This window comes from Pseudopipra pipra, chromosome 11 (genome assembly GCF_036250125.1).
Source record: "Pseudopipra pipra isolate bDixPip1 chromosome 11, bDixPip1.hap1, whole genome shotgun sequence".
Taxonomy (NCBI): domain Eukaryota; kingdom Metazoa; phylum Chordata; class Aves; order Passeriformes; family Pipridae; genus Pseudopipra; species Pseudopipra pipra.
Genome location: NC_087559.1, coordinates 15171667 through 15196646, shown reverse-complemented (window position 1 = coordinate 15196646; position 24980 = coordinate 15171667). Strand labels below are relative to the sequence as shown.

At 54.9% G+C, this 24980-nt stretch overlaps 1 protein-coding gene across 1 annotated transcript; it reads right to left on the bottom strand.

Moving 5' to 3' along the window:
• Positions 1–942: 942 nt before the first annotated feature.
• Positions 943–24980, bottom strand: TWF2 (twinfilin actin binding protein 2). Its single transcript, XM_064667784.1, has 9 exons — positions 24828–24980; positions 15179–15256; positions 10885–11063; positions 9319–9414; positions 8423–8527; positions 3227–3352; positions 2982–3132; positions 2528–2649; positions 943–2350 (listed from the first exon to the last, which is right to left on the bottom strand). The coding sequence occupies exons 1-9, from the start codon at positions 24850–24852 to the stop codon at positions 2183–2185; spliced, it is 1050 nt and encodes a 349-aa protein (XP_064523854.1). The 5' UTR covers positions 24853–24980; the 3' UTR covers positions 943–2182.

The window sequence follows — 24980 nt, the reverse complement described above, 5'->3', positions numbered from 1 at the left end:
GAAACATTTATTTATTTATTTATTTATTTATTTATTTATTTATTATGTTTTCTAGCCAGCTTCTCAAATCATCCATCTCATTCTGGGCACAGAGAGTAAAGTTGAGACACAGCACAGCCCTGGCCTGGTGCAAGCTCCACTAGGCTGGTTGAAGAGCACATTCAGGGCCAGGGCTGTGCCAGCACAGCACACAGGGAATCTTTCCCCTGGGAGAACTGCTCAGGACACCATAATAAATAAATAAAAAAAAACCCCAGGTATCTAAATTGCAGCCAAGATCCTCTGAGCAAGGAGAGGGGAGGTTGTGTCACAAGCCAGGGCACGCTTCCTTGTTTCTCCATCAGGACCCACTGTTCAGAAATTTAGGACACACAGCCCAGCTGGAGGTCCAAGATTTGGGCTGTTGGGTTTTTTTCAGATGCTGAAGATCTCTGGCAGGGTGGCTACTTGCCACTAAGGAAGACGTGGGGTCCAACTCCCCTCCCAGGAGCCTGGGAACCTCTGCTTTGCCCTGGCTGAAGAGTGGGAGAGCTGGGAGCCTGGGATGTGGGCAGACCCCATTGCCCTCCCAACTCTTCTCTTAGCTCTGCATCCTCCTGCTTTCTCTCCCTATGGCCAGGCAGGTGTTTATCCCAGGCAAGAGAACAGCCTTGCAAAATCCTAACCAGCCATGAAAAATGGAAAGCTGGGCTGAGCAGGGATGCTGCCTCCTGCAGCCAGCTCTGGCTCTGGGCATTACTGCCAGACACTGAAGGGTTGTCTCAGACCCCTGGATTTGTGTCAATGTCCTTGGGGGTGGTGAGGGCTGGATGCAGCCATGGCAGGCAGGCTGTGAGAGTTGCTGGTTCCCAACGTCCAAGGAGTTTTCTTTGCAGCTCCAGAGCCCACTGCTACTAAATGCCCAAAGCTGGGGAACCCAGGGGACTTCCAAAGAGCATCAGACTGTTTTAAAAATACTTTATTCTTTAGAAAATACAGCGTTCAGTACAGTGTGCTCTGCTCCCCCCAGCTTCAACCCCCTGACTCTGCCGAGGTCAAGGCAACATCGGCACGTTCACCCCACAGCTGGAAAGCAGAGGGCAGGTTTCACCGACCCCCTTTCCATCCTCCCAGGGAGGAAGGTGGCTCTCAAGCCCTCACTGGAACCCAGCAGCAAGGTGCTCTCCCCCAGACCCCCAGCACAGCCCAAATCACAGTGCCAAGCTCGGCCCGTGGAGCCCTTGGTGGCTGGGGACGTCTGCAGGGGGCACACAGGGGCTGTCATGCTTCCTCACATAAGGATTTGGGGTAGCCCATGTGATTTGGGGCTGCCCCAGCCCAGAGAGCCAGCTGAAAACCTGGAGGGTAACAGTGGGGTCTGGAAAACAGGGGGACCAGGGCTCAGGAGCCCCTCAGCTCCCATCCTAAACAGAGATGGGGCTGAGTCAGGGCTGTAACAGATCCTTCTGAGGGGAAAAGCCTTACTGGGGCGGTTCAAAAAGGGGATGCAAACATCACCCAAAGGCAGAGTGACCTTTCTACAGGTCCAGGCTGAGCTTGGGACTCAGTGGGGAACTTCCACCTCCCGCTGCCTGGCTCTCTGCAGGGAGAAACTCCCACCCCGCCGGAAGCAAAGCCCACCCTACAGAAAGGGGTCCTGCCCACACCCCGAGGGGGTGCAGGATCACTCCAGGCCTGGGGCAGGGGGGCTGTACACACCACGAGCAGGACAGGGGAACAAAGTCTGGGGGAGCAGGGAAATAAGCCTTTTCTCTCTTCAAACAGGAATCCCCAACGCCACCCCCTTCCCTTTGCATAGAGCAGCTTTCAGGTGAGCGTGCCCTTCAGTCCCCCAGGGACTGAAGTCCCCAGGGAGAGCAGCGGCTGTGACCCCAGGGGGGACAGAGGCAAGGCTGGGGACGTGGCCCTGCTGCTCCCGCCCTCCCCTGGCAGCCCCGGGGCTTGCACAAGGACGCGGGGAAAGGAAACACCGACAGCCCTGAACCCTCCCCATCGCTCTGCCCCCAGGTGCAACAAGCCATCCTGACGTTTAAAAAAGGAATGAAATAGGAAAAAAAAAAAAGGGAGGGGAAAAAAAAAAAAAAAAAAGGCTGAGATGGAGGGAAAGCTCCCCAGGTCAGCGCGGAGGAAGGCGGGCAGCGCCGCGGGGATGCTGTCCGTTCACCGCCCGGCCCTGCGGGATCTAACTGTCCTCGCCGTTCTCGCCCGGCCCCTTGATCAGCCGCTTCTGTCCCCGCTTGCCCACGGGCCCCTTGGGCTTGGCGAAGGCCTGCTTGAAGGCGTGCTGCTTGGGGTGCACCTCCTCGTACAGGAACTCCGCCGTCAGCTCCGCTCCGTCGTCGATCTCGATCTGCACCCGCAGCGGCAAAGGGAATTAGCAGCTCCCTTGGGTTTTGACACGCGCCTCTGGGGCACACGACTTGCCCCCAAGCCCTCCAGAGGGGCTGGAGAAACGCTGCAGCACAGTCCCTTGCTGATGCCCAGCACGGGTCTCTGCTCCCTCATCTCTGGGTGGGCTCGCACTTACCTTCTTGGCTATCTCCAGGCAAAATTCCTGCTCCACAGTGTCCAGCAACCGGCTCTTGCAGCTGGAGTAGAGCATGCGCTCCTTGATGCTGCACTTGTACCCAGGCATGGAGTAGATAAAGACTGCGAGAAGAGAGCAGGGCTTGGGGTGCTGCCCAGGCCTATGGCCAGGGTACACCAGCTGCATCCTACCCTGGTCACATCTCTTCCAGCCTGGAGAATCCCGGTTTATTCAGTGACAGAAGGTGAGCCATCCCATCCATCACCCCTCCCAAATCTCCCCTGTTATGCCTGTCATGCACTGGCCACCAAACCACCCCCACAAATCCTCTGTGGCAGCACTCAAGGTCCCCTGCTGCACCATCCCTGTCCCCATCGTTGCTTGCTCCCCATATCAGCAATGGTCCAGGGAAAGCAGGGACCCCCCCAGCCATCCCCAGTGCCAAGGCTCTCACCGACAGACTCCAGATAGTCTCCCTCATGTGAGTGCTTGTACAGGAAGAAATGGTAGCGAGCTGAGTCCTGGGGGATCCTCTTGGGCAGGTCAGCAATCTCTGTGGGGCTTGTGTGCACCAGGTCGATGGTCTCCCGCTCCAGATCCAGCTTCTGATGGACAGAGGGATGGGGGAGCAGACAGGAGTGAGAGATGGCAGCAAGAGGGAGGGAAGTGGGGCACAGAGGAGCCATGTGAGGGACCTACCAGCTGGATGTAGTTGATTTTCTTCTGCTTGAGTGCCTGGATGGCTTGCTGGGCATCCAGCTGCAGGGGGAAGGCCAGGCCCTGCAGTGTCTGGTGCTTGCTTTCCACACTGATCTCCGTCTTCACCTGGGGATGGAAACCACCTCGAGTGTCAGGGCACAGTGGCAAAGAGTGGGGAAGGGAGAGAAAGGAAAACCAGCCAGTGCTGCAGCTAAAAGCTTCTCATCCAAGGAGCTTCCTGACACCCAGCTCACAGGGACTACAGCATTAAACTGCCAAAAGTCAGTCAGGCTGAGGATGGTGATGCTTGTCACTGTAGCACTGCTCTGGGAGATCACCTGGGCCCAGCCATGCACCCCTGCACCCCACACTGCACTCCCAGCAAAGACCAGCTCAAGACCAACGTTTCCCAGCGAGTCCCTGACAGGGATACTGCGACCAGTGCTGGCACATTTCCATCTCCAATCATCTCCAACTGCTACCCGTGTGACAGGGGGAGCCCTGAAATGACAGCGCTGAAATGACCAGTTAGTTGCACAGGTCCCCACCAGCAGGGAGGACAACCCACCCTCCTCAGTGAGTTTAACTGCAGCACACAGGCATTCCCTCCAACGCTGGAGCTGGGGAACTGGAGATCCACAGTTGGGAAAGATCCCAGACGCTGTTTTCCCCACAACCCCTGAGGCTGCTGCCTGTAACCCCTAGTCCAGGAGATCAAACCCCACTTCAAAGAGGGAAGAGAAAGAGATTGCAGAGACATGGCATCGCCCCGGGTGCCTCCATCCAGCCACAACGGGGGTCCCTCACGGGGACTGGAGGGGAAGGGGGGTCAGGGCGCGGCGGGCACACCATACCTCCTCGGGGTCGGGGTACTCTACCAGCGATGGGCAGCAGCAACAGCCCCCCACCATCTGCCACAGAATACAGGGAGATGGCGTCACCCCGACGGCGGAGGAGCCCTTCCCACCTCAAGACCCCCTCCCAGGGAAACAGCCCAGCAACTCTAACCCAGGTGCTCTGCAGCGAGTGTGGGTCCCTTTCCTTTGGGATCTGTTTCAGAGATTACGGACAGAGAGTCCAACCTTTATGGCTTTTTCTTTCTTCATTGCCCTCCCCCTGACAGAGAGAAGGAAGACAAGTCAAGGCATGCCAAGAGAAATGCAGGAGTTTGAGCTGACATCTCAAAACCACTCGGCAGCACCGAAGTGGGTCTCTTTACAGGGCTGCCCTTTGTTACAGGAGCCTCACATGGCACCCGCACCCCTGGGGAACGACGGGCTCGGGTGCCCAGAGCAGAGCATGCAGAAAAACAATGCCAGGAGAAGGAAAACCGGGCATCAAGCAGGCAGAGCAGCCTACCATCTCGGTGCTCGAGTCTTGGGAACAGGAATCCTGCGAGCGTGGGGAGAGGAGACACACTGTCAACAGCACCCTGCGCAGGGACGGGGGGTGTCTCGTGTGAAACAAGAAGGGGTGGGGGACACACGGACATGCCGGGAGGATGGAGCTGTGCCACGTCCCTGCTGGAGGCCAGGGAAGGCCAGTCCTGGCAATGTGGGCAGGGAAAGCAGCAAAACATGACACAGGAGATGTCAGAGCTGGGGAGGAGTGGGAGGGACACCCCCAGCTCCGAGCCTGGGCAGCCCTGCATGCGGTGTCTCTGCCAATGTCTCTGTGCAGAGCCTGTCCCTGCCCCATCTCCTGCTGGCTCCCCAGCTAGGGTGGCCCCAGCCCAGGGTTTGGAGGAGTTCCAGCATTTTCAGCAATAGATTTTGGGCTACGCCAAAGGTTTAGGAGGAAAAAAACGCCCAAAGCTCTATCAACACCAAGCATCCCGGAGGATGAGCAGGGTGTGAATGTGCAGCTCTCGGAAAAGGGAAATAATTGCTCAGGTGGGCACAAAGTCCAGCTGACCTCCAGCTCTGCTGTCCTACCATCCCCTGGGATGCCATGGCACCAGCAAGGGCGGAAGGGAAAGCACACAGGGATTCAGGATGCACACAAGCTTGCCTGGTCCCACCCTGTGGAGTGGTGCAGCGCAAGGACATCACCACTGCCAACACCCCCAGACCCTCAGCTTTCTCTCCTGTAAATGCAAGAAGACTGGGAGGATTATAGCAGGACTGGAGAGAACTCAAGCTCCAACACAAAGCACACTGAGGTCCAAAAACACCACGAGATGGAATTTTGTCCTAGCAACATCAATTTCCCCATACCCCTCTGTATTTTCTACTCCTTCCCTTTTCAAAAGCACAAAAAACTGGCTCCCTGAAACACTCCCCAGGGCACAGTCCAAGAGCCAAGCATGGGACTGCCGAGCATATGCCACATCCTGGCTGCCCAGCCTTGCTGGCAGCAGGCTTGCCTGCAGGGTCATTTTATATCCTTTAGGTTAGATTTTCCCCACCTCCTTCCTCACTCTTAGCATGGTGCTGACCTTGGTTAACGAGCACTTCTCTGTCTTATGGTGAAATCCTCATGGGAGGTCTCTGGCAAAGCCTCTGCTCTACCCACCCTCCAACACAGCCAGTAATGACACCCCCTTCCACACTGAGATGGCCCCTCCACCTTTAGTTCCTTTTAATTCTCCTGCCCCCTCCCCCAGCCCCATCAGTGGGATATGCCTGGCTCCCCGCTGTGTTTCTGAACCTGCTACACCTCTAGAAAGACTCCCCACTCGTGGGTGTTAAGCTCAATGCAAAATTCAAAGCTGTTTCTTAGCCCACGGTCTGCTGACAACTCTCAGCTCAGCAAAGCTCCCATTTTCCAGCTATTTAAAAATATATATAGATATAAAGCAAATGGCAAACTTCCCTAAGCTCCCAAGCAGCTGTCAAGAAAGAGAGTATTTCACGACATCACCTCTGTCTATGCAGCCCTCAAACCACAGGGAAAGCTTGGCTCATCCAGCCTAAAACCTGCTTTCCCAAAGGCTGGGCACCTCCCTGGGGGACATGCAGCCCTGAGTCCTTCCTTGCTCAGGGTCAAAGGCCGCTGTGCCTGTCCTGAAGCTGCTGCCCTGCAGCCATGGCCTGCCCCTTCCTGCTTTGCTGCTGACCTTCCCCTCCCACCCCCTCTCTGCACTTTCCCAGTGGCTGAGGAGGATCCCAGAGAGCTCCTGCCTGACGAGAAGCACGGCCATGTTCAGGGTGAAGACTGCCAACCTGTCCAGGGTCTCAGAAGGTTGTGAATCAACAATGCAAAAGAAGAGGGGAGCAGAGCCTCCACCAGCAGCTCCAGGCAAGGGGCACAGCAAAGCACTTGTGAGCTGGTGGCTTTTAAAGAAACCATGTCCCTTGTGTCGCTTCCAAAATCCTGACAGACAGGTTGAACACAGGGGGATGTGCAGGGTCCTGGACTGTTAGTGGGGCTTGGGCAGACACACAGTGAGAGGTCAGTGCTGAGGTCTGGGATTGCCCTGGGCCCAAGTCCCAGGTCACTGCTGGCCCTGAACACTCGCTCCCACATGCTGGATCTGCTCCCCAAAGGCAACTGCAACATGTAAGCACGTGGAAGGACCCTGTGCACAAGGTGCACACGTGTGCAGGGACCCTGCACGCTGCAGGCAAGGCTGGAGGCATCGCTGTACTGAGTGGGGGCTGCAGGTTGTGAGCTGCTCCCATACAACCCCCTCGATCACAGCCCTCTGCTTTGCAGGGCTCCAGAAACTCGCTCCAAGCTGCATTTACTGAGAGTCCCGGGTTTCCCCATCCTGGGGACATCAGTGTGGCACCGAGCACCCAAACCACAGCTTGCACCACCTCCTGCTCCATGTGCAGGGCCGAGCGGGCGCAACACCAACACGGAGACCCTTCACCCAGCACCGGCCACTTCCCACCTTTAAATCCACAGGCAAAAACACATCCATCTTCATCTCTTTCTAAATGTTGGTGACTGCTCCCCATGGTCCAGTCTGACACAGGAGACCATGTACCTTTAAAATAACCCCAAACAAACTAAACGGCAGCAGCATCTCCACCCGAGAGCTGCGTCTCACAAAGGCGAGGGAGGGAAGGAGAACATGGCAGGTCACCCGGAAAATGAGCACCACAAGCACTACTTACCTGGGCCACATGACTCTGTAAGACACAGCCCAACACCCCCCCAAAACTACTTAATCCTGCAGCACTGGCCAGACAAGGTGATGGCACAGACATCCCGAGGTGCCAAATGAGCTGCAGAGCCACCATCAGCACTTCTCTCTTCTCCAAGCATGGGAATCACCTTGGATCCCCCAGCACAAATCCTGCCCAACCCCTCCAGGCTGGGAGCTGGGATAACTCCACTGAGACCCATGGTGGGGACCACCCCTTAGTGGCATCTCCCAGACATCCCTCAACTTCACCACCCCCAGACCTGCTTTGGCAGGTGGAAACCTCCTGCCTCATCTTTGCCATTAATTAGTACTATCAGGCTGATTGGCTTCATGTCTCCCAGGCATTTCCTGATCCACCCGTGAGCCTCAAAGCCTCAGTGCAGGTGGAAGAGACGGATACTACTCTAGAGAGGAAGGCTTTCCATCAAAGGGAAATCCCCTCATCCCCCAAAAAATACTGCTTCCAGGTGGTCTTCCCACCCAGTGATCCAACCCCCCTCCCTGCCTCAGTGTTTCACTCAGAGGTTGGCATGAATGCCATGAATGTCAGCAGGGAGATGACGGTGTTACAGCCTTTTCTGCCCCCAGCCCCACCCCATGACACTTCCACATCCTCTCCAGCATGTAAGCCCCCAAATTTAGGCTAAGATCTGTATTTCTTGGGACAGTATCCCTCATATTTATAGCCATAGAGGAAGAGCATGGGAGAGGATGCTGCTGCAGCCCAAAGATAAGCCTGAATTCTTACTGCTTCCCCCACGACTTCAAGCTCAGCGCTGGCTTTTGCCCCAACACTCAGAGGTTAGAGACTGCTGCCTGTTTTCAGCCCTAAACCATCTTCTGACTGCCAGCAAAATGCAGTCCTGAGCTCATGTTCAAGGAAAAAAAAATAAGTGTAAATTCCTCTTTATGCCACCACAGTTTGACTGTGAGGAGGCTTGGTCATCTTGCAAGGGCGAGAACAGGTTAAACTGCAGAGGTACAAGGCAGCAAAGTAAAAATGAGCCATCCCTTCTGGCTGAATGCTCATTCCCTGCATCTCACATCCCTTCATGCTCAGAGGGTCTCAAATTCCTCTCCTGGGGCTGCTGGACACCCACCTCGTTGATGCGGATCTGCTGGAGCTCCTGCTCAGCTGCGGTCAGCGGGGCTGGGGCAGAGCTGGAGGACACGTGCTTTTGGTAACCACTCAGGGACACATCCTCCTGCGGACACAGGGACAGGGAGACACATTAGGGGTGGTTATCAGGATGCACCCCTAGCCTTGAGGTAAGTCTGAGCAACCCAGTGGGTCTTGGGCTCCCTCCTTACCAGGAGGATCAACCTGAGTAGTGCTCTTGGATGGCTCCAAGCAAATCCCACATTTGATTTTAAACAGTGTCCATGACTGCATGTGCCTGTTCAGACCACCCTGCTCCTCCCCAGGCACCTGTGGCTGTGGCAGTGTGACTCTTCCAGCTGATTAATGGAGCTCATGAGCATGGAAGTAAGAAGAAAAGGCAGAGCCCACAGCCCGGGAGCAGCAGAGCAGGGCCCCAGAGCAGAGGGGGAATCTTCTGGAGCAGAGTAGGGATCTCCCTGGCTCCCACCAGCACCAGAAGCCCCAGCAGGACTGATGCCCAGGAGGCCCTAGCTGTGCAGCTCCTTCTGCCCATAGAAGAGAAGGAGAAACCTCCATCCAAGGAGGAGGGATAACCCTGGCACACAGGCAGCTGCTGGAGTGACACTGCCACCACCTGGTGCTTCTCCCACTCAGTGTAAAGCTCCACATCTTGGAGCCTTCCTCCCACCTCTTCCACAGTCTCTATCACAGACCATAGCCATGTAGGCAGGAGAAGGTGGCAGTGGCCACCCAGGAGACTAAAGCAGCATGAGGAACCAACCTCTGTTCCAGCATCCCACATCCCACCACCCAGGCACTGAGCCCGGGGTAGGCTGCTGACACTCAAAAGTTTCAAAAGGACCCAAAAGGCTGCGCCAGGAACCACCACCATACCTTCACTGTGCCAAACATCTCATCCTTTATGTGCCCCCCTCCAAACTCCTTCTTCACCGTGGCTCTGGTGGCAGCGTAGAGCATCTTCAGCCGGACCTGCCGGGGAGAGGGGCATCAGCGCCGTCACAGAGGGGCACAGGGCACCAGGGAGGTGCCCAGCGCTCACAGACACCATCCCACCACCAGCTCCTCAAACATCAGCCCTCCTGGGAGCAACCACCCAGTTTCCAGCTCAGTCTGATTTCTAATGGCAGCATCCCTGAGTGGGGAGCAGGCGGGAAAACCCATCAGCACATTTCCAGGGCTGCCGGCGCCTGGCGCAGCCTTGCCAAGCACAGCCCACAATCCCACAGTTTATTCCATGCTTTGCTTTCCAATCCCCGAGCTCCAGTGTGCCATTTCTCACCCACACCTGGGTTGGAGGAGGTGCAAATACCACTGGAGCCACTTAAAAGTGACTTTTGCCTTTGGCACTTCTACTGCCTCGTTCTGCAACACGCAGAGAAGAGCTTTGGTAGGTGCTCTTGGGCACAGTGTGCTTTTGCAATAAGACCCTCTGTGGTTTGTTGAAAGATATATATTTAAAATATATATTATTATATAGACACATGTATATATACATGTATACATACACACACATAAAATTAGATATCATTTTATTATAATTGTATATACATGGGTGTATACATATACGTGTGCATATATAATAATACTTAATTGTTAGATAGGAACTGCAGTGGGTATTTTTATATATGCATGTTATAATATATAAAATAATATATATTACATACATTTGTGTGTGTGTATATATTTATATATATATGACAAGTGCATGTATTAACATGGCAGTAAATCTATATAGCATAAAGATTATATAAAATATATAATAAGTATATATATAAGTATATATGTGTGTATATATATATGCACATATGTGTGTGTATATACATATATATTCATGCACACATATATATGTATACAGATGGCAAGCACACATGTTAACACAGCACTAAATGTCAGGCCCACCAAAAGCCCGTTCTGGAGACGTGCCCAACAGGATGGCATTTTCCAAGCCATATTGCTGACATCCTCTAAACCTGCCTCTCATCCAGCAGCCCTTTTTTGCCCAATCTCCAACACCAAATTTTGGAGCCAGGCCTGGAGAAGGGCTGGCAGCCACTCCTTCAGCAGAGCAGGGCCAGGCTGGAGGCAACTCAGTGCCAGGGCCGGCTCTTCCCAGCAATGCCTTTGGCCAGAGCCACGGTGGGATGTCTCCATCCTGGCCCTGTGGTCCATAACGCTCCCCCCTCTACATCCCAGCCCTGTCACCTCCTCAGGCAAAGAGGACAGAGACACAGTCCCAGTGCATCTCATTGTGTCTTAAAAAATTCCCCCATCCTCAAAGCAGTCTCCACTTCTTAACCCAGGCACGGTGATGGAGGGTGTGAATGCTCCTCCTCACCCCCAGAGCAAAAGTCACCTTGGCCACCATCTCCTCCCCCCTGCACCTCCCAGAGCACGTCCGTGTCCCCCTGCTGGGGTGTCACAGCCCAGCACGGAGCTCACCGGGGAGCTGTCGGGGGACCAGGAGATGAAGAGCCACTCGTATCCCTGGGCGTTCTGGCTGTCCAGGCGGTACAGCACATAGCACGGCTGCTGCTCGTCCAGCAGGGGCAGCACGAAGGGATCGTAGTCAGCGTCCCAGCGCCGGGACAGCTCTTTGTGGGCTCCCAGCACAAGCTGTTCTGGAAGGAAAAGACAGAGAAGGGGGTGTTAGATGAAGGCAAGGCTCACTCTGCAGGACCAGACGGCGGCTCACCCAAGGGTTCACTGCAGCTCCAGCACCAACGATGCCATCCTGCAGAAAAACACTGTGACCTGGAGCCACATGCAGCAGTGTACACCCCCAGGTGTGACCCCCCAGGAGATGCCATTGGGGCTGTGGCTGCTTTGGAGGGGCTGGTTTTCTGCCAGCCTCCTCTCAACCATCTCCTCCCCTCCTGTGCTCCTCATTGCCGAGGTCTCCTCTCTGGTGATCACCTGTGGCCTCCTTCCCCTCTGCTCCCTCCAGTTGAGTAGTTCTCAACCATCCCTTCTTGCTCACAGGGGAACATGAGACTTCTCCAATCCCACCTGGGAAGCTCTAGGGGCACTATAATATCTCACCAGAGACACACCAGCATTTGGGGTGCTGAGAAAAACAAGGGTCTCATTGCAAAATCCACTACCATGAGCCAAAGCTGCTCACATCAGATTCCCTTAACCACAGAGGGGACAAAATGAGAGCTGACACCCAAAGCCTATGTCTGTGGAAATCAGGGGTGTCCCAGAGACCCCAGCCTGGGGTCTCTGCCAGGAGAGACCCAACCTCTGGAAGTAACCTAAGTATTTCACACACGTGGCAGCACCTCAAGTACCTGGAGGGTATTTTTTCAGCTGCTACACAAGTGGCAGTGGGGCTGGGAGCCCTGTGAGCTGGGCACTGCTCAGCTGAGATTTAAACATTGGAGCAGGCATCCTACAGACATAAAACCCACCCCCTGGTGAGGGTCAAACCAAGCTTTGGGATGGCTGAATGGAAAAGTGTTGGCACTGGAGACGATTAGTGTAGGTTGCTGGAAAACAGCCTGTATTTTTATTCCATTTGTAGATGTAGAAAGGTCTGGGGGAAGATTATGGGACTCAGAACAAGATCTAGGAAAATCTGGAGGTACCAAAGCAAATGAACTAGGGCCTTGAACAACTGGCACTTGAGGGGATGCTTGGCCTGGCACATGCCCTTCCTGGACCTCTGCCCACAGCTCTGCTGCCCACTGGGAGCCAGGGAGCCCCTTGGCTGGGGCACAGCCCTCTCCCAACCCATTCAGGCCAGCAGCTCTAAATCCCATGGCAGGGAAATTTTTAAAGAAAATAGTTGAGGAATAAAGGGTTTGGAAGGAATTACTCTCATCCCTCCTTCCCACCCAAGCAGGACATTCCTGAAGACAGCAGTGCAGCCCTTCCCTGCCTAGTGCCACCCTGGCATCTGCCATCACACACTGAATCCAGTTATTTGAGCATGGGTAGCACAAGTTACCAGTTCAGTAACAAGGACAGCAGAGAACAAGGTGCTGGAAATACTTTACCTTCAACAAAACTACCTGTTCGGAGAAAGAAGCATAAAAACTTCCATGTACCCCTAAAATAAGCTCAAAGCTCTGCAAATAGATTTGTGCATCACAAAGGCCTGGGATCCCAAAGAGACTGCAGGAATTTCACCTGGCCAAACCCACTGGCAGCTCGTGGGTATCTCTGTCTGCAACACATACCAACACCTCACGCAGGAAGCAATCGGTGCTGAGTCACTCCAGGCTATTCCCGGGATGTGACTAAGCTGGACCCCGGCTGTGCTGCCGTGAGCTGGCAGCCTCCAACTTTCCCCCAGGCTCTTTGCAGTTCTGCTCAATCCACTCAGGGCCAAATTTTTCTCCTTGGGAAGAGTCAGGAAACTCGAAGCAACCGCCCTTCAGCAAAGCATCATCGTCGGCACTGGCTCTTTCAGGCGCCGTTTCTGCTGGGAGCTGCTGCTAGAAAAGCAGAGCTGGGAGTGTTTCTGGCCCTCAAGGTGCCCCCAGCACTCACTGCACACAGGCTGCCTCACTCTGAAATGCCTAACAAGGAAGCTCTGCCTTCAGCTCTGGTGGGTGCCATGGGGGGACAGCACAGGAGCTCCAATCTGCAAAGCTCAGTGCACAACAGCACTCAAGTGTAAAGATTGGCACCCTACAGGGAAGTCCACAAAGTCAACCTTGTCCAGAATCCTGCTGACAGTGAGAAGCAGAGCATCATCTAAAAACACGTTGAACCACAAGCTGTTCTCATGCCAGCAAACTGCTGCTGAGCCTTGGTGCACATCCTGCTCTCCCAGTCCTCCTCCATCCAGCCTTAGCTTTTCCCAGTAGGTCTCCAAAGGCAGCATCAGCTCAAATCACTCCAAAGGGCTGCTCAGCCATAGATGTGGCTTTGGGAATGCCTAGACACAGAGCATCAGCCATAAGGCTCCTTGCACCATCTTCCTCTCCTTCTACCTGCTGTTGCCTGCTCCAAAATGCACTGAGACAAATGCCCAGCAGGGCACAAGGTTTGATGCAAGCCATCAAACAAAGATGGAGGCTCCTCTTCCTCATCCCCTGTTCAGGCAGGGCAGCTGGCACATCCTTCCCAGCCAGCTTGGGACACATCCCTTCCAGGACCAGCATGCTGGAGTCCCTCTATCTGGCTGTGACATCTGCCTGGACGCTCATTACCGCCCAAAGGTCCATCTCCAGTGGGTACCAGTGGACTGATCTTCCCTGTGTGAGTGGTGGCCCAGAGAGGCCAAGCGCCTCATCCCTGAGTCAGGCTGGTGGGACCACCACCACCTTGTCCACAACAGTTCAAGCCCTTTGGCAGAGAGGTGCTCCCACCAATTCTCCTTCCCCTGCCTACCCACAGGAGCCTCAGGCTCTGCTGCACCTCAGAAGCTTCTGCAGGCACCCAAGTGCCTCCAGAGCTGCCCATGGCTCGTCCAGGCCAGGGAAAAGTAGCTGGCAGAGTGGGAGAGCTGGATTGTGAAGCACAAAACACTGCCAGGTGAGGATGGTCCATGAAGCTGCTGCTGCCACATTGGACACATAAATATACCCTATTTATCCTCAGCAGAGATGGTAGGACATGTTTTCCATTGATGATAAAATGTCTCACTTGCTGGTGTCACCAGCCACAACCCAAAGCCTAAGATCAGGCTTAGGGACATCCATGAATTGCATTATCCTAACACGAACCTGACTCCTACTTCTTAAAAGCAAAAGAAGGTGAGAGTGCAAAATTGTTGTCAAAGATGCTCCCAAGAAACAATGTGGATGTCTCATCCCACCACACAGGGACCTGGCTGAGGACAAAGCCAAAACAGCTGAACCTGCTGTAGCCCCAGTGCTGTGTCCCTTCAAGTGGCATTTTAAGTCTTGCTGCTCTTCCGAACGGGGTTTTGCAGCCACTCCAAAGGTCACTGTGGGCTCCTTACGACCACATCCACCTCAGTATTTGTGGCATGGTCCTGGTGGCCCACCAAGGGAGGTGGTGACAGCAGCTTGGCAGGGCATTAATGTCCCTGCTGCTGGAGAAACAAGTCATTCATATGCAATTGTATGAGGCCGAGGTGATGGAAAACCTACACCACAGTGGCTCCCCACTGGATGTTCAATCAGTGCTTTGCTCCACTCACTAGACACATGTAGAGGCCACCCAAAGGCACCTTCCCATGGGACAAACACAGGCAGGTTGGTGCCACCTGCATCCTGGGCTAGGGGCAGTTGCATGAGATGGGATGGCTTTCTGAGTGTAGCATCCCTTGTGGGAGGAAACTGGGGCCCTGTGCTGGGCCCTGTGCCACAGAGCACCCCCTTGCCCACCCCTGCCCCAAACACCTCCTTACCTGGTGTGGGATGCCACATCCGAGGAGGAAGATGCCTGTGCATCACCCCCAACAAAGGTCCCACGGTCCCTGAAGCAGTTTGTCACAGGGTTCCCATCACAATTCCACACAAGAGCAGCAAAAGCCCCCCAGAGCCCAGCACAGATCCCAGACACCAGTGCTGCTCTGCTGGCAAAGTCACTGCTCCCCGGTGGGAGCTGCCCCAGGGCTCCAATAGCTGCTCATCAGCACAGCCAGATTTTGGGCTTGTATTTCAGGTCTGGGCTGCCACGTGCCAGGAAACCCCAGCAGCATTTTCCTTGAGGTTTCCAAAAACACGAGCTGGCACCACAGTGGTGAATAGGAGAGGAGGAGAGGAAACAGAGAACAGACATGGTGTAAATCAAAGCACTTAAAAACAAGACTTACCATCCTCGATGATGACCTTGATGAGCCGAACTGAACCGTTCCGGGCTTTGGCAAAAAAGTCCCTTAATTCTGTGGTGGCTGAAAGAACCAGAAACATCGTGATCAGATTTAGCAATCGAAGGAGGTGCTGGGCTCTCGGTGACTGACCAGGGAGGGGATCGACTTGGCAGGAGAGAAATTTAAAATTTTTTTGTGAAAAAATTAAATCCCTGGTGCCAAAAAATAATTATAATAAAAAAATAATAGTAAAAAGCCCAAAAAGCTGGGAGTAAAGTGCTGCGTCTCCCTGAGGTGTCACAGTTAAATAGCAGCTGGGAGCACATGTGATCCAGAGAACCTGATACTTGGCCTGGGTGAACATAATCACCCAAATTTAGACGATGGCTTGGCCAATGCAGGCAGGGAGAGCTCAAGTGACAAGTTGATTCGCTTTTCAGAGCGGCGGGGTTTGCATACTAGGGGTGGTTGGAAGATGTCCCGACAGGCTGTGACATCCCGGGCTTGTGACACGCGGCAGGATGCTGCTCCCGAGCGGTTGGGAACCAGCACGGCTCCAAACTGGAGACACTGGTTTGAAGCTGAGCCCTGGGGAAGGGAAAGGCAATAGCCCCAGGGTTTTGCCCCAGAGCCAGCAGGGCTTTGATTGCACAAGGCTTTTGGGAAGCGTTTAGGGGAGCCACCTTCCTGCTCATCCCCCGTCCCTGAGACCGGGCAATGGCAACCGGTCTTCAGCATCCTTCCAGGAGGCAATTGGAGGCAGTGGATATCGAAGGAGCAGCCCACAGCCAGCATGGGAGGCTTCATCTCCCCACCCTGAAAGCATTACTGGCACAGAGCTCCCCATCCCACCCAGGACATGCTGTCTGTGAAGGCAATGCTCAGGCCACAGGCATGGAGGGGCCAACCCCCCAATAAGGAACATCTCCCAGGTCAGCTCCCCCTGAAATCCCTTCAGTTACACACCCAAGCCCTTTTCTGGATGCAGCCATGCAGCCAAGGGGGTCCTGTGAATTCAAAGCTGTTGCACTTGTTAGAAATACTTAAGAAAGTGGCACTGCAAAGATTAGAGAGCTGGGCAGATGCCCCTCAGTCCACGTCAGGATTCGTGCTCAGTTCCCATCAGCAGCCCCCTGCTCCTGGTGCCTTGCTGTGCTACCTGCACCAAAGCAGCCAGCAGCAGGAGGGAACCCTGCTTGGGTCCCTGGAGCCTGAGAGCATCCTTGGTCAAGGCACTTTGCAAAGGAAGCCATCCCTACATCAGTTGGAAAGGTGCAGTGGTGGGATGTGCCACAGCAAGGGCTGTATCCATTCAGGTTCAGTCCCTCCAGCAGTGGGTTGGCACAGCCCCAGCATCACCACAGGAGGAGCCTCAACATTACCCAGCACCCACCCAAGGGACATGGTGGCCAAGGACTGTCACACAGCAGTGCCCTCTGTCCCCTGGAGCCACACCCTGGGCTGAGGCACTGCCCGCAGCTCTCCCAGCAACGAGGGAGAAGGAATCCCTGGGGTGCCCCCAGGAAACTCCTGCCTGTCCCCCACAAGTGACACTTCTGCGATGCATTTGCCCCACCAGCTCAAAGCCTGCCATGGTCAGAGGCCCAGGTGGCTTCCCCTCCCATGGAGAGAAGAGGTACACATGAGGAGGAGTTTCCAGGCTGGCTCCCTGCAGGCAGCAGTGCTCCCACACAAACCCAGAGAAGCCATTCCAACAGGACCCTGTGGGAACAGGCACACAGACACCCCAGTGAAGGCACATCACTCCTTAATGGCATTTCAGGGGCCACTCAGGTGGTTTGCTGGTGTAATCCCACCACAAGCAAACCACCCTTCTCCCTCCATCAGCATCAAGGCATGTAGCCCTCCCAGTTCCCAGAGCAGACCTTCACCCTCTCCCAGTGCCAGCTGGGAGCTCAGCCTGCTCCTGCTGTGCCCAACCAAGGATATTCTGATATTTTTAGCCCCTTTCTCTGTTGAGAGTGGCTGTTTCCTTCTGGCAGCATCTGTGGTTGCAGCAAACACACGAGGCGGAAGAGGAAGAGAAAGAGAGACATTTATACACCCAGGAAACCTCGGGCAGGAGACAAAAGCTCCTAACAAGCATTAAGTTTCACCAATTCCTATTAAACTGCCAAAATGGGAGAGAATAACATCTGTCTTGGATGTTTCTGTAGCATCAACTTTGAGGGAGAAACAGGAAAGCTCTGCAGCACTAACCAGCTTGCAAATCCCTCCAGCCTGACCTCATCCTTCCCAGAACCCGAGGGCATGTGGGGGGTGTGGAAAATCAGGAGTCTGGGCAAATGCAACCTGCTAGCCCACTTGGAAATGCTAGGAGTGCCCTGAAGTGTAGGGTCAATGGCTGGAATGACTGACAGTTGAGTGATTGACAAGTGATGACCAAGAGCTGGACCTGTGTAGGTACAGAAGGGTTGAAGGGGATGAGGAAAAGCTTGGATGCTGCCAGACAAGTCCAGTGCACCATGGGAAATACCACAAAGTCTGCCAAGGAGGAAGACTATTTCCAGAGGAGACAGCAGCAAAAAAAAAAAAAGAAATCTCAGAGGGGGCTTCCAAGTTTTAAATCTGCTGAAATAAAAAAAAAAAAAAAAGAATTTTCATTTAAATAAAAAAAATCACCAGCAGGGTGTCTTCAATGTCCCCTTTTGCCTCTCATGACGCAGTTCCAAGAGACAGTGAGGAGGGAGAGGAATAAACCAGCGAAGGTTTGAGCATGAGCTTGGCAAGTGTTTCATTACGGCGAGATTACGATTTAATTGGCACAGCAGACTTGATGAGATGGCTCACGTGCCTGAAATATCAATACAGAAGTCCACAGCTGGCTCTGGAAGAAAGGCAGGGAGGAGACTTCACCCTGGAGATGGTACCTCTGCCACATGGCATCTCCCTGCCCAGAAGTCTCCAGGACACAACTCAAGGGCTGAAAAACCCACACGTGGGGAAACCATAAAAACCAGGGAAAGGAAGGTGCAACAGGGCAGAGGACTGGAGGGGACCCACACATCCAACTCACCCTCTAGACATGGGTTCCTGGAAAATCCTGGAACAAATAATCCAGAAACAAACCCAAGCTGGGCTACAGCCTGTGTTGATCTACTGAGACCAAATCACATGAGATCCCTCACGCTTCTTCCAGCAGAGCCACAGACCTGTGGGCTTCAGGGGTCTCAGCTCTGGTTCTAAATGTCTCAAGCCAGCTTAGAAAACATGGGGGTGGTGAACCTCTATGGCATGGACACAAAACCGCATGGATAACTCACTCAGGGAGGTATCAGAGGTTGGATCCAGCAAGGTCTCCTGGGGACCTGTGGTGGGTCCAGGTTTGTCCACATTTCCATGAACACTTCTGGCAGCTGCAGCAGTGCTTCCTGCAGCTGTAAGGTGGGAAGCTAGAGGAGATGCAAGCACACGCTGGAGAAAAATTCACCGTTCTTTCAGGAGACTGGAGAAATGGGCTGGGAAAAAAAGAAATAGGATAAAACTCAATAGGAAGCCAAGAACCGTAACTAGGGGAAGGCCCAGCTACGATGATGCAGGGCAGGGGCCAGCAGCTCCAGAGAAGAGAGGTGGGTCACAAGCCAAGTTCAGGTTAGTTGCTTCACGTTGTGGCAGGCAAAGTCATTCGTGAAGGCACGAACAAGAGCATGACCGTGTTATTTGGTGCTGACAAGGCTGCAGGCACAGCAGGAACAGCACATCCAGGCTCAGCATCGTGCAAGGAGCAAGGCACAGCACAGACAGCACCTGTGCCAGAAGGCACAGCATGTGGGAGAAACCAAAGGAACTGGGGCTGGTCAGCCCAGAGCAGAGAAGAAAAATCATGAACAGTTTGTACTGGTTTTCCAGCCAGAAACATCAGGTCCCACCTTGGCATTTGGGAAATCTCGTGGTGATCAAACCCCGGGAAAGACAGACACCAAGTATCCATTCCTGCCCTGAAAAACTGCCAGAAATGCTCCTGGGATGTTGCTGCTTTGAGGCAGGGTGAGCTTGGTGGCATCTGAGGAACCTTCTGGCCTTTCTACAAGGCAGCCCTGCTGCCCACTCTCCTGGCAGACATGATGGGCACAAGCACCTCTGCCTCCTCAGCCACCCACCCAGCCCAAAATCTCCTCCAGCCACTGAGTCGTGCAGCACCTCCCTCTCCCACTTGTTCGTAGGCTGCAGATGAGTTGTCCCCTACTCATGAGCCACCTGCACTTAGCAGCCTGCTAACAGCATGTCCCAGGTCCCCTTGCACCACACAACCTCTCTGCCCAGTGACATCTGCCACCCATTTGGGATGGAGGGCTGAGCAGAGCCCTCAGCACCGGAGCACCCAGGCTGGGCAGCTCACGGCGTGGCAGGGAGCTGATGGTTTGGGCAGTGCTGGCCTTCAGGTGGCCCTGATCCTGCAGGCAAGCTGCCAGAAGACAATTGGAGCTCGTGGTGGGAAGGCACAGCGGTGCCTTCCCTCTGGCAGCACCGAGCAGGCACAGCCCAAAGCCTGAACCCCTGAGCTGGGGAAGCAGCAGGGCAGCCAGATCCTTGCACCTACTGCTCAGACGTGCTGTTGGCAGCCAGAGCAGACACTGCCCTGCCCTGGGATGTGCCCCTTTGGATCAGTCCCCAGGAGATTTCAACGCTGGGCTTGAGGCATCGTGCTTGCCTAAACTGCTGAAAGATGGTGCTTGCAGGTACCAGCCCATCAAACGCCGTTCCCAAATGGAGCCTTTTTCCGATGTTTACAGCCCCAATTAGCTTATCTGAGCAGAGCCGGGCTGTGAGGAGGCCGGAGGGGGAGAGAGGCACCCGGCAGTGATGACAGCCGTAGCCACAGCAACAGCCACTCTGTCCCTGGGGATGCCAGGGTGCCAGCGGAGCCGCCCATGCAATCCCTAGGGAAGCACCGCAGGGACGGGGATGGAGGCGACAGCCACGCCGCCTCCCCCGCGCCTCCCCCTCCTCCATCCTGTTCGCTGTCTGGGCAGCAACAGGTTTTTGCTTATCTGACCCTTCCCAATCCCCCCTCATCCCGGTGCCAGCACCCAGCTCCCAGATCAATAATACATGTTCCCTGAAACAGATGCCTCTCTCAATAACATCGAGTCACCTTGTCCTCCCCGATGGGAAACCCGAGCCCCCAGCCATCAATCTTTCATTCCCTGGACGTAATCTTCAAGACGATGCCGCTCTAAGTGGCTGCTTCCCTTTCACTGTCCAGGGCACAAGCATGCCTGGGATGCAACAGGGAAACTCTGCCAAAAAAAACCAGCCACAAACCCGGGCAAAACTTGTCCAAGCTCCAGGGAGGCTTGGCCAGACAGAAGTCGAGATGCTGATGAATAAAACATTCATTATACCTGCACTACCCACGCCTTCCCTGCCCAGCCGCCTCTGCCCAGCTCCTGTCTGGAAAGGACACAACTGCAACAGGCGCAAAACAGCTTCTGCTGCTGCTAAAATTCCTTCTATCCCAGTGTAACTCCGTCACGCAGCGCCTGCTCAACCCGCTTGCTCGCAGGGAGCTTTGCTGCTGACGGACACGCATGGCCAGTTTAAGCGCTAAGAGGATTTTATTCCTCACCGTGGAAAAAAATAAATATGTCCTTGCATAGAATCTTTTCTGCGGGGAAAAAGCTACAGATGTCAGAAGAAAACAGAAAGAAGGAAGGGAGGGAAAAGGAGGGCAAGAGAGGAAGGAGACAAGCAGAGCTTTTCTCCCGATTTTCTGTGGGGCTAGGCTGTATTCCTGCAGGATTTCACACGGATGGCTCCTGGTCTGTAGTGCAAATCCTGCCCAGAGACTTTGAGCCAACACCAGCCATTTGCTTCTCAACACCTGATTTTCCACATGGGTGCCCATGACCTGTCCTGTCTCCATTTTGCCACCTCAGATCGGAGTTATTTGGCCCTTCCCTTGCTCCAGGGTGGGCAGCACCCACCCTGCAGGCAGCATCAGTTGGATCCCAGAGCAAAGCAGTGGTGCCTGCAGAAGTAGCTGGTTGCTGTTGCTTTTCTCTGCCCAAGTAAAGCCACCAGTGGGAGCACTGGTTTGGGTACTGAGGGGAACAGAGGGCCAGGGACAGACCCTGGCAGTGATCTCATTGCATTTACAGTCTCTCACTGTACACTTTCTGAAGGATTTCCTCTCCCCCACCATTTTAGGTGTTTAAATTTAAGGGGTTTGACATCTCAGGGCGTTTGTCTGGTCTTCCATCCACACTTGCCCTCCTGGTCATCCTGCCGTGCCATCCACCTGGATATGGGCCATTCCCCGAAGTGGGCATCAACCTCTGAGTTGGGTGTTGGCCCAAGAAAGGAGCTCACAAGCAGAGACTGGCTCCTCAAAACCATCCTTGCAGCAGTCTGGTGCCCTCTGTCCCCCATGGATAACAGGGGCCAGGAACCAGCCATCCCTTCTCCTCTTCTGCTGATGGCATGGTGTGACATATCCCTGGTTAGGGGGTTATCCCAGCATTCCAGCCACAAAGCTGCCCTGGATTCAGGTGTCCAGGTGCCTCAGGAGCCAGTGCCGCCTCCTAGGGCAGGAAGAAGAGAGGGGCTGAGGATGTGGTGGATGGGGAGCGAAGGTCCTTCTTTCCTCCTGCTGAAGAGCCAAGAAGCCTGCTGTTTTCCAAGGAGACCTTTGCAGACCCAGCAGCTCCTGTGTCTCACCTTTTTCCTCCTTTTTTCCCATCTGACAGTATTCCTGCCTGTGTGCTTATGCTTCTCCATTCCTACCAGATGTTTTTCCAATGCAAGATCCAGACCTGGGGCAAAGTGGCAGCTCAGCTGTGGATGGGAGTGAAAATCCTCCCCCATCCCCAGGTCTTGCCACCTCCCCCAGAAAGAGCAGCCACCAAACTCTATTTTTGGGTTGAAGAAACAACATGCATTTGATTTCTTTACCTTCTAGATGAAAAAAAAAATACCCTCTAAGAGACTTTTTCTCTCTACCCAGAGGTCTTGAAAGAGATCCCAGAAGCAACTGAAAGCAGATGACCTCCCACCAGCATCAAAGCCCTGGTTCAGCATCGCCTTCCTAAGGTTTTAAACTCAAGCAGTGAATGCTTGTCCCCATCTAACGCTGCTGAGGGCAGAACATGGACTGCAAAAATACTCAATGAATCCTCCCAGCTGCAGCTAAAAAGTAGGTTTCCAGCCCCAAAAAGCCCACAGCACCCCTTGATAGCTTCCAACCGCCTCCCCAGCCTGGCAGTCTCCATGGCAGCCTGGTTTTCTTGCTGGCACCTTCAAGGGAGCTGCCAGGGATACACAAAAAAAATCATAATTAGCCTCTTGCCCCTGTATGAAAGGCTCAGCCCTGATTACACACTCTGAACCTGCAGCTCTCACTGCCACTGCTTCCACTCCCTGGGGACCACCTACTTCTCCCCAAAAGCTGGGATGACATGGTAGCCTTGTAGCAGGGGGCTGCTCCAGGGGTTCCCTATGACCACATCACCCTGCTCTCTCATGGATCTAGCACAGTGTGGAGCAAAATCCCTCACCAGCTTGTCCACAACCTCCCCTAAGCCAGCCATTGGATCTGATCGTAATTCCCCTGGGAGCAGATGCCTTCCTGCAAACAAGGAAGAAATGGCAATGAAAAAATACAAAGCAATGGGTGCACGCAAAGATAACAAGGCCCCAGGAACCAGGAAGATGCAGAAAATCCCTCCTCCTCAGCAAACAACAGACCTCAGCGCCTCAGCAGAGGGGATGAAAGCAGCAGTGGGATTGCTGTTCCTCATTCGATATGGAATCTGCTCCTTGCTGAGCAAACGGATTAATTTGATCACTGTGCCAGGGTGGGGAGGACTGAAAGACCCCAAATCCCCCTTGGGGGATTCCTTTAGAGCCTGGAGTGCCCCATTTGAGCACTGCAGGTGTTGGAGGGGCAGATTTGCACTCAGAGAGGAAACAGCAGCTTCCCAGAAGAGGGACCACGCAGGAGGGGATGGAGAGAGGACCCAGAGATGTCCAAGATGCTGCGACAGCAAGGCCACCCAACACAAGTTATTTTCCATAACCATGGGAAGGTTTTTATGCCACTGCCAGCTCGGGGATCTGCTGCTGGGCCAGAGCAGTCAGGTCAATCCCCACCCTGCACTGCTGCAGCTCCTCAGGGGAAGTCTGAGTCCCTTCCCCTTTCCCTCAGAGCGCTGCTGACCGGGCACGTCACATCCTACAGGCAACGGTGCCTCAGGGTGACTCCCAGCACTGGTCGAAGAGGGTTTGCCAAGCGATGGGCAACCAAGGTCAGGGAAGGTCAGTGCTCTCAGAGGGAGCCAACCTGGCACATCTCTCTCCCCAGCAGCCACAGGGAACCAGGGAAGATGGCACCGGTGGCATAGGAGCAGCCGGGTGCAGCTGGTGAGCAACAGGCAGCAGCCTCTTGGGGCACACAGCACAAGAGGCCCTGCCTGCCCAAACCCCACAGGGAGCTCTGCAGAGTGGGACCGGCACACTCAAGAGTTCAGGTGGGCGCTGGGGTCCATCCTGCCGATTTTTTCTTTTTCCTTTTTTAATTATTATTACATTTTTACAACACGGGGATCATTTAATTAGAGCCTGAACTTTAGGATCTAAGTTTAAACCAGAAACAAAGAAATCTGAACCCAAACGCTGTCAACCACCTGCTCTCCTGGGCAAAGCAGGGGAAACATCCAAGCACCATCGCTGGCCACTTCTGAGCTACAGCCCCCGCTGGAGCATCTGGAGGGGAAGGATGCTCTTGGCCATGCTCAAGGAACAAGGATGGTCATGGCACGAAGGAAGAGCAGGCACGAACTCACACCCTGGTGCACAGGTGCTAGCCGTGAGGAAGGGAGCTCTGACAATGTCCCTGCTCTCCTCCCGGGGCATGCTGCGGGGCTGGATTCACATCCGACCACGCGGAGCAGGGCTCCAGGGGTGGCTGCTCTCACATCCCTGCTCGCATATTGATTCGGTTACATAAATTATGCAGCACCTCTACTCCTGATTAATATTGCTAATTGAGCTGGGAGGTGGGGGGCAGGAGGGAAATACCGTGAGGACACACAGTCAGTCATGCACCAAGCGCACCCAGAAATGCAAAAGCCGTCGTCTCGGGGCGCTGGCTGAGTCCTGGGGGGAGCGGGCGGAGAAGCCGGGGAGCAGGAAAACACTCGGGCTCTCCGCACCTCCCCTGGGCTGGGGGCAGCCGGGGACAAGCATCCGCGCCGGGAGGGGCGCGGTGGCCGGGGCTGCGGCCAGGCAGATGTGCGTGACACTTCTGCCCGAGCGTGTTACAGCGGCTGTTGAGCATCAGCCCAGACAAAGGATGCGGGAGAGCCCCGCAGCCGCGGCACCCCGGAGCCAGACCCCCCTCCCGCAGCTCCTCCCGGCACCCAAACGCTCCGAGCCTGACTCAGTGTCCCCCTCCCCCGCTACTCGCAGGAAACCTGCCGGCTCCTTCGGGAAGCTTCATCTTATCGCCCCCATCACCTCCGCTGTCGCGACACCGCCCGCATCCCGCCCGCGGCGGGGCCGGGGATGTGCGGGGCGCGGCCCCGGCGGTGCCTCCCGCGGGGGGCGCAGCCCGGCCCGGGGGGATCCGGGGGCTGCGGGGGTCCCGCGGGAAGGGCCGGGGGGGGACCCGCGCTCGGCGGGCGCCGCTCACCGTGGATGCCGGTCTGGTGAGTCATGGCTCCGCTCGGCTCCGCTCCGCTCGGCTCCGCTCCGCTCGGCTCCGCTCCGCCGCGTCCCGGGCAGGAAACGGCTGGGCAAGGCAGCACCGCCCGTTCCGGAGCGCGGGGCCGCTCCGCTCCGCACC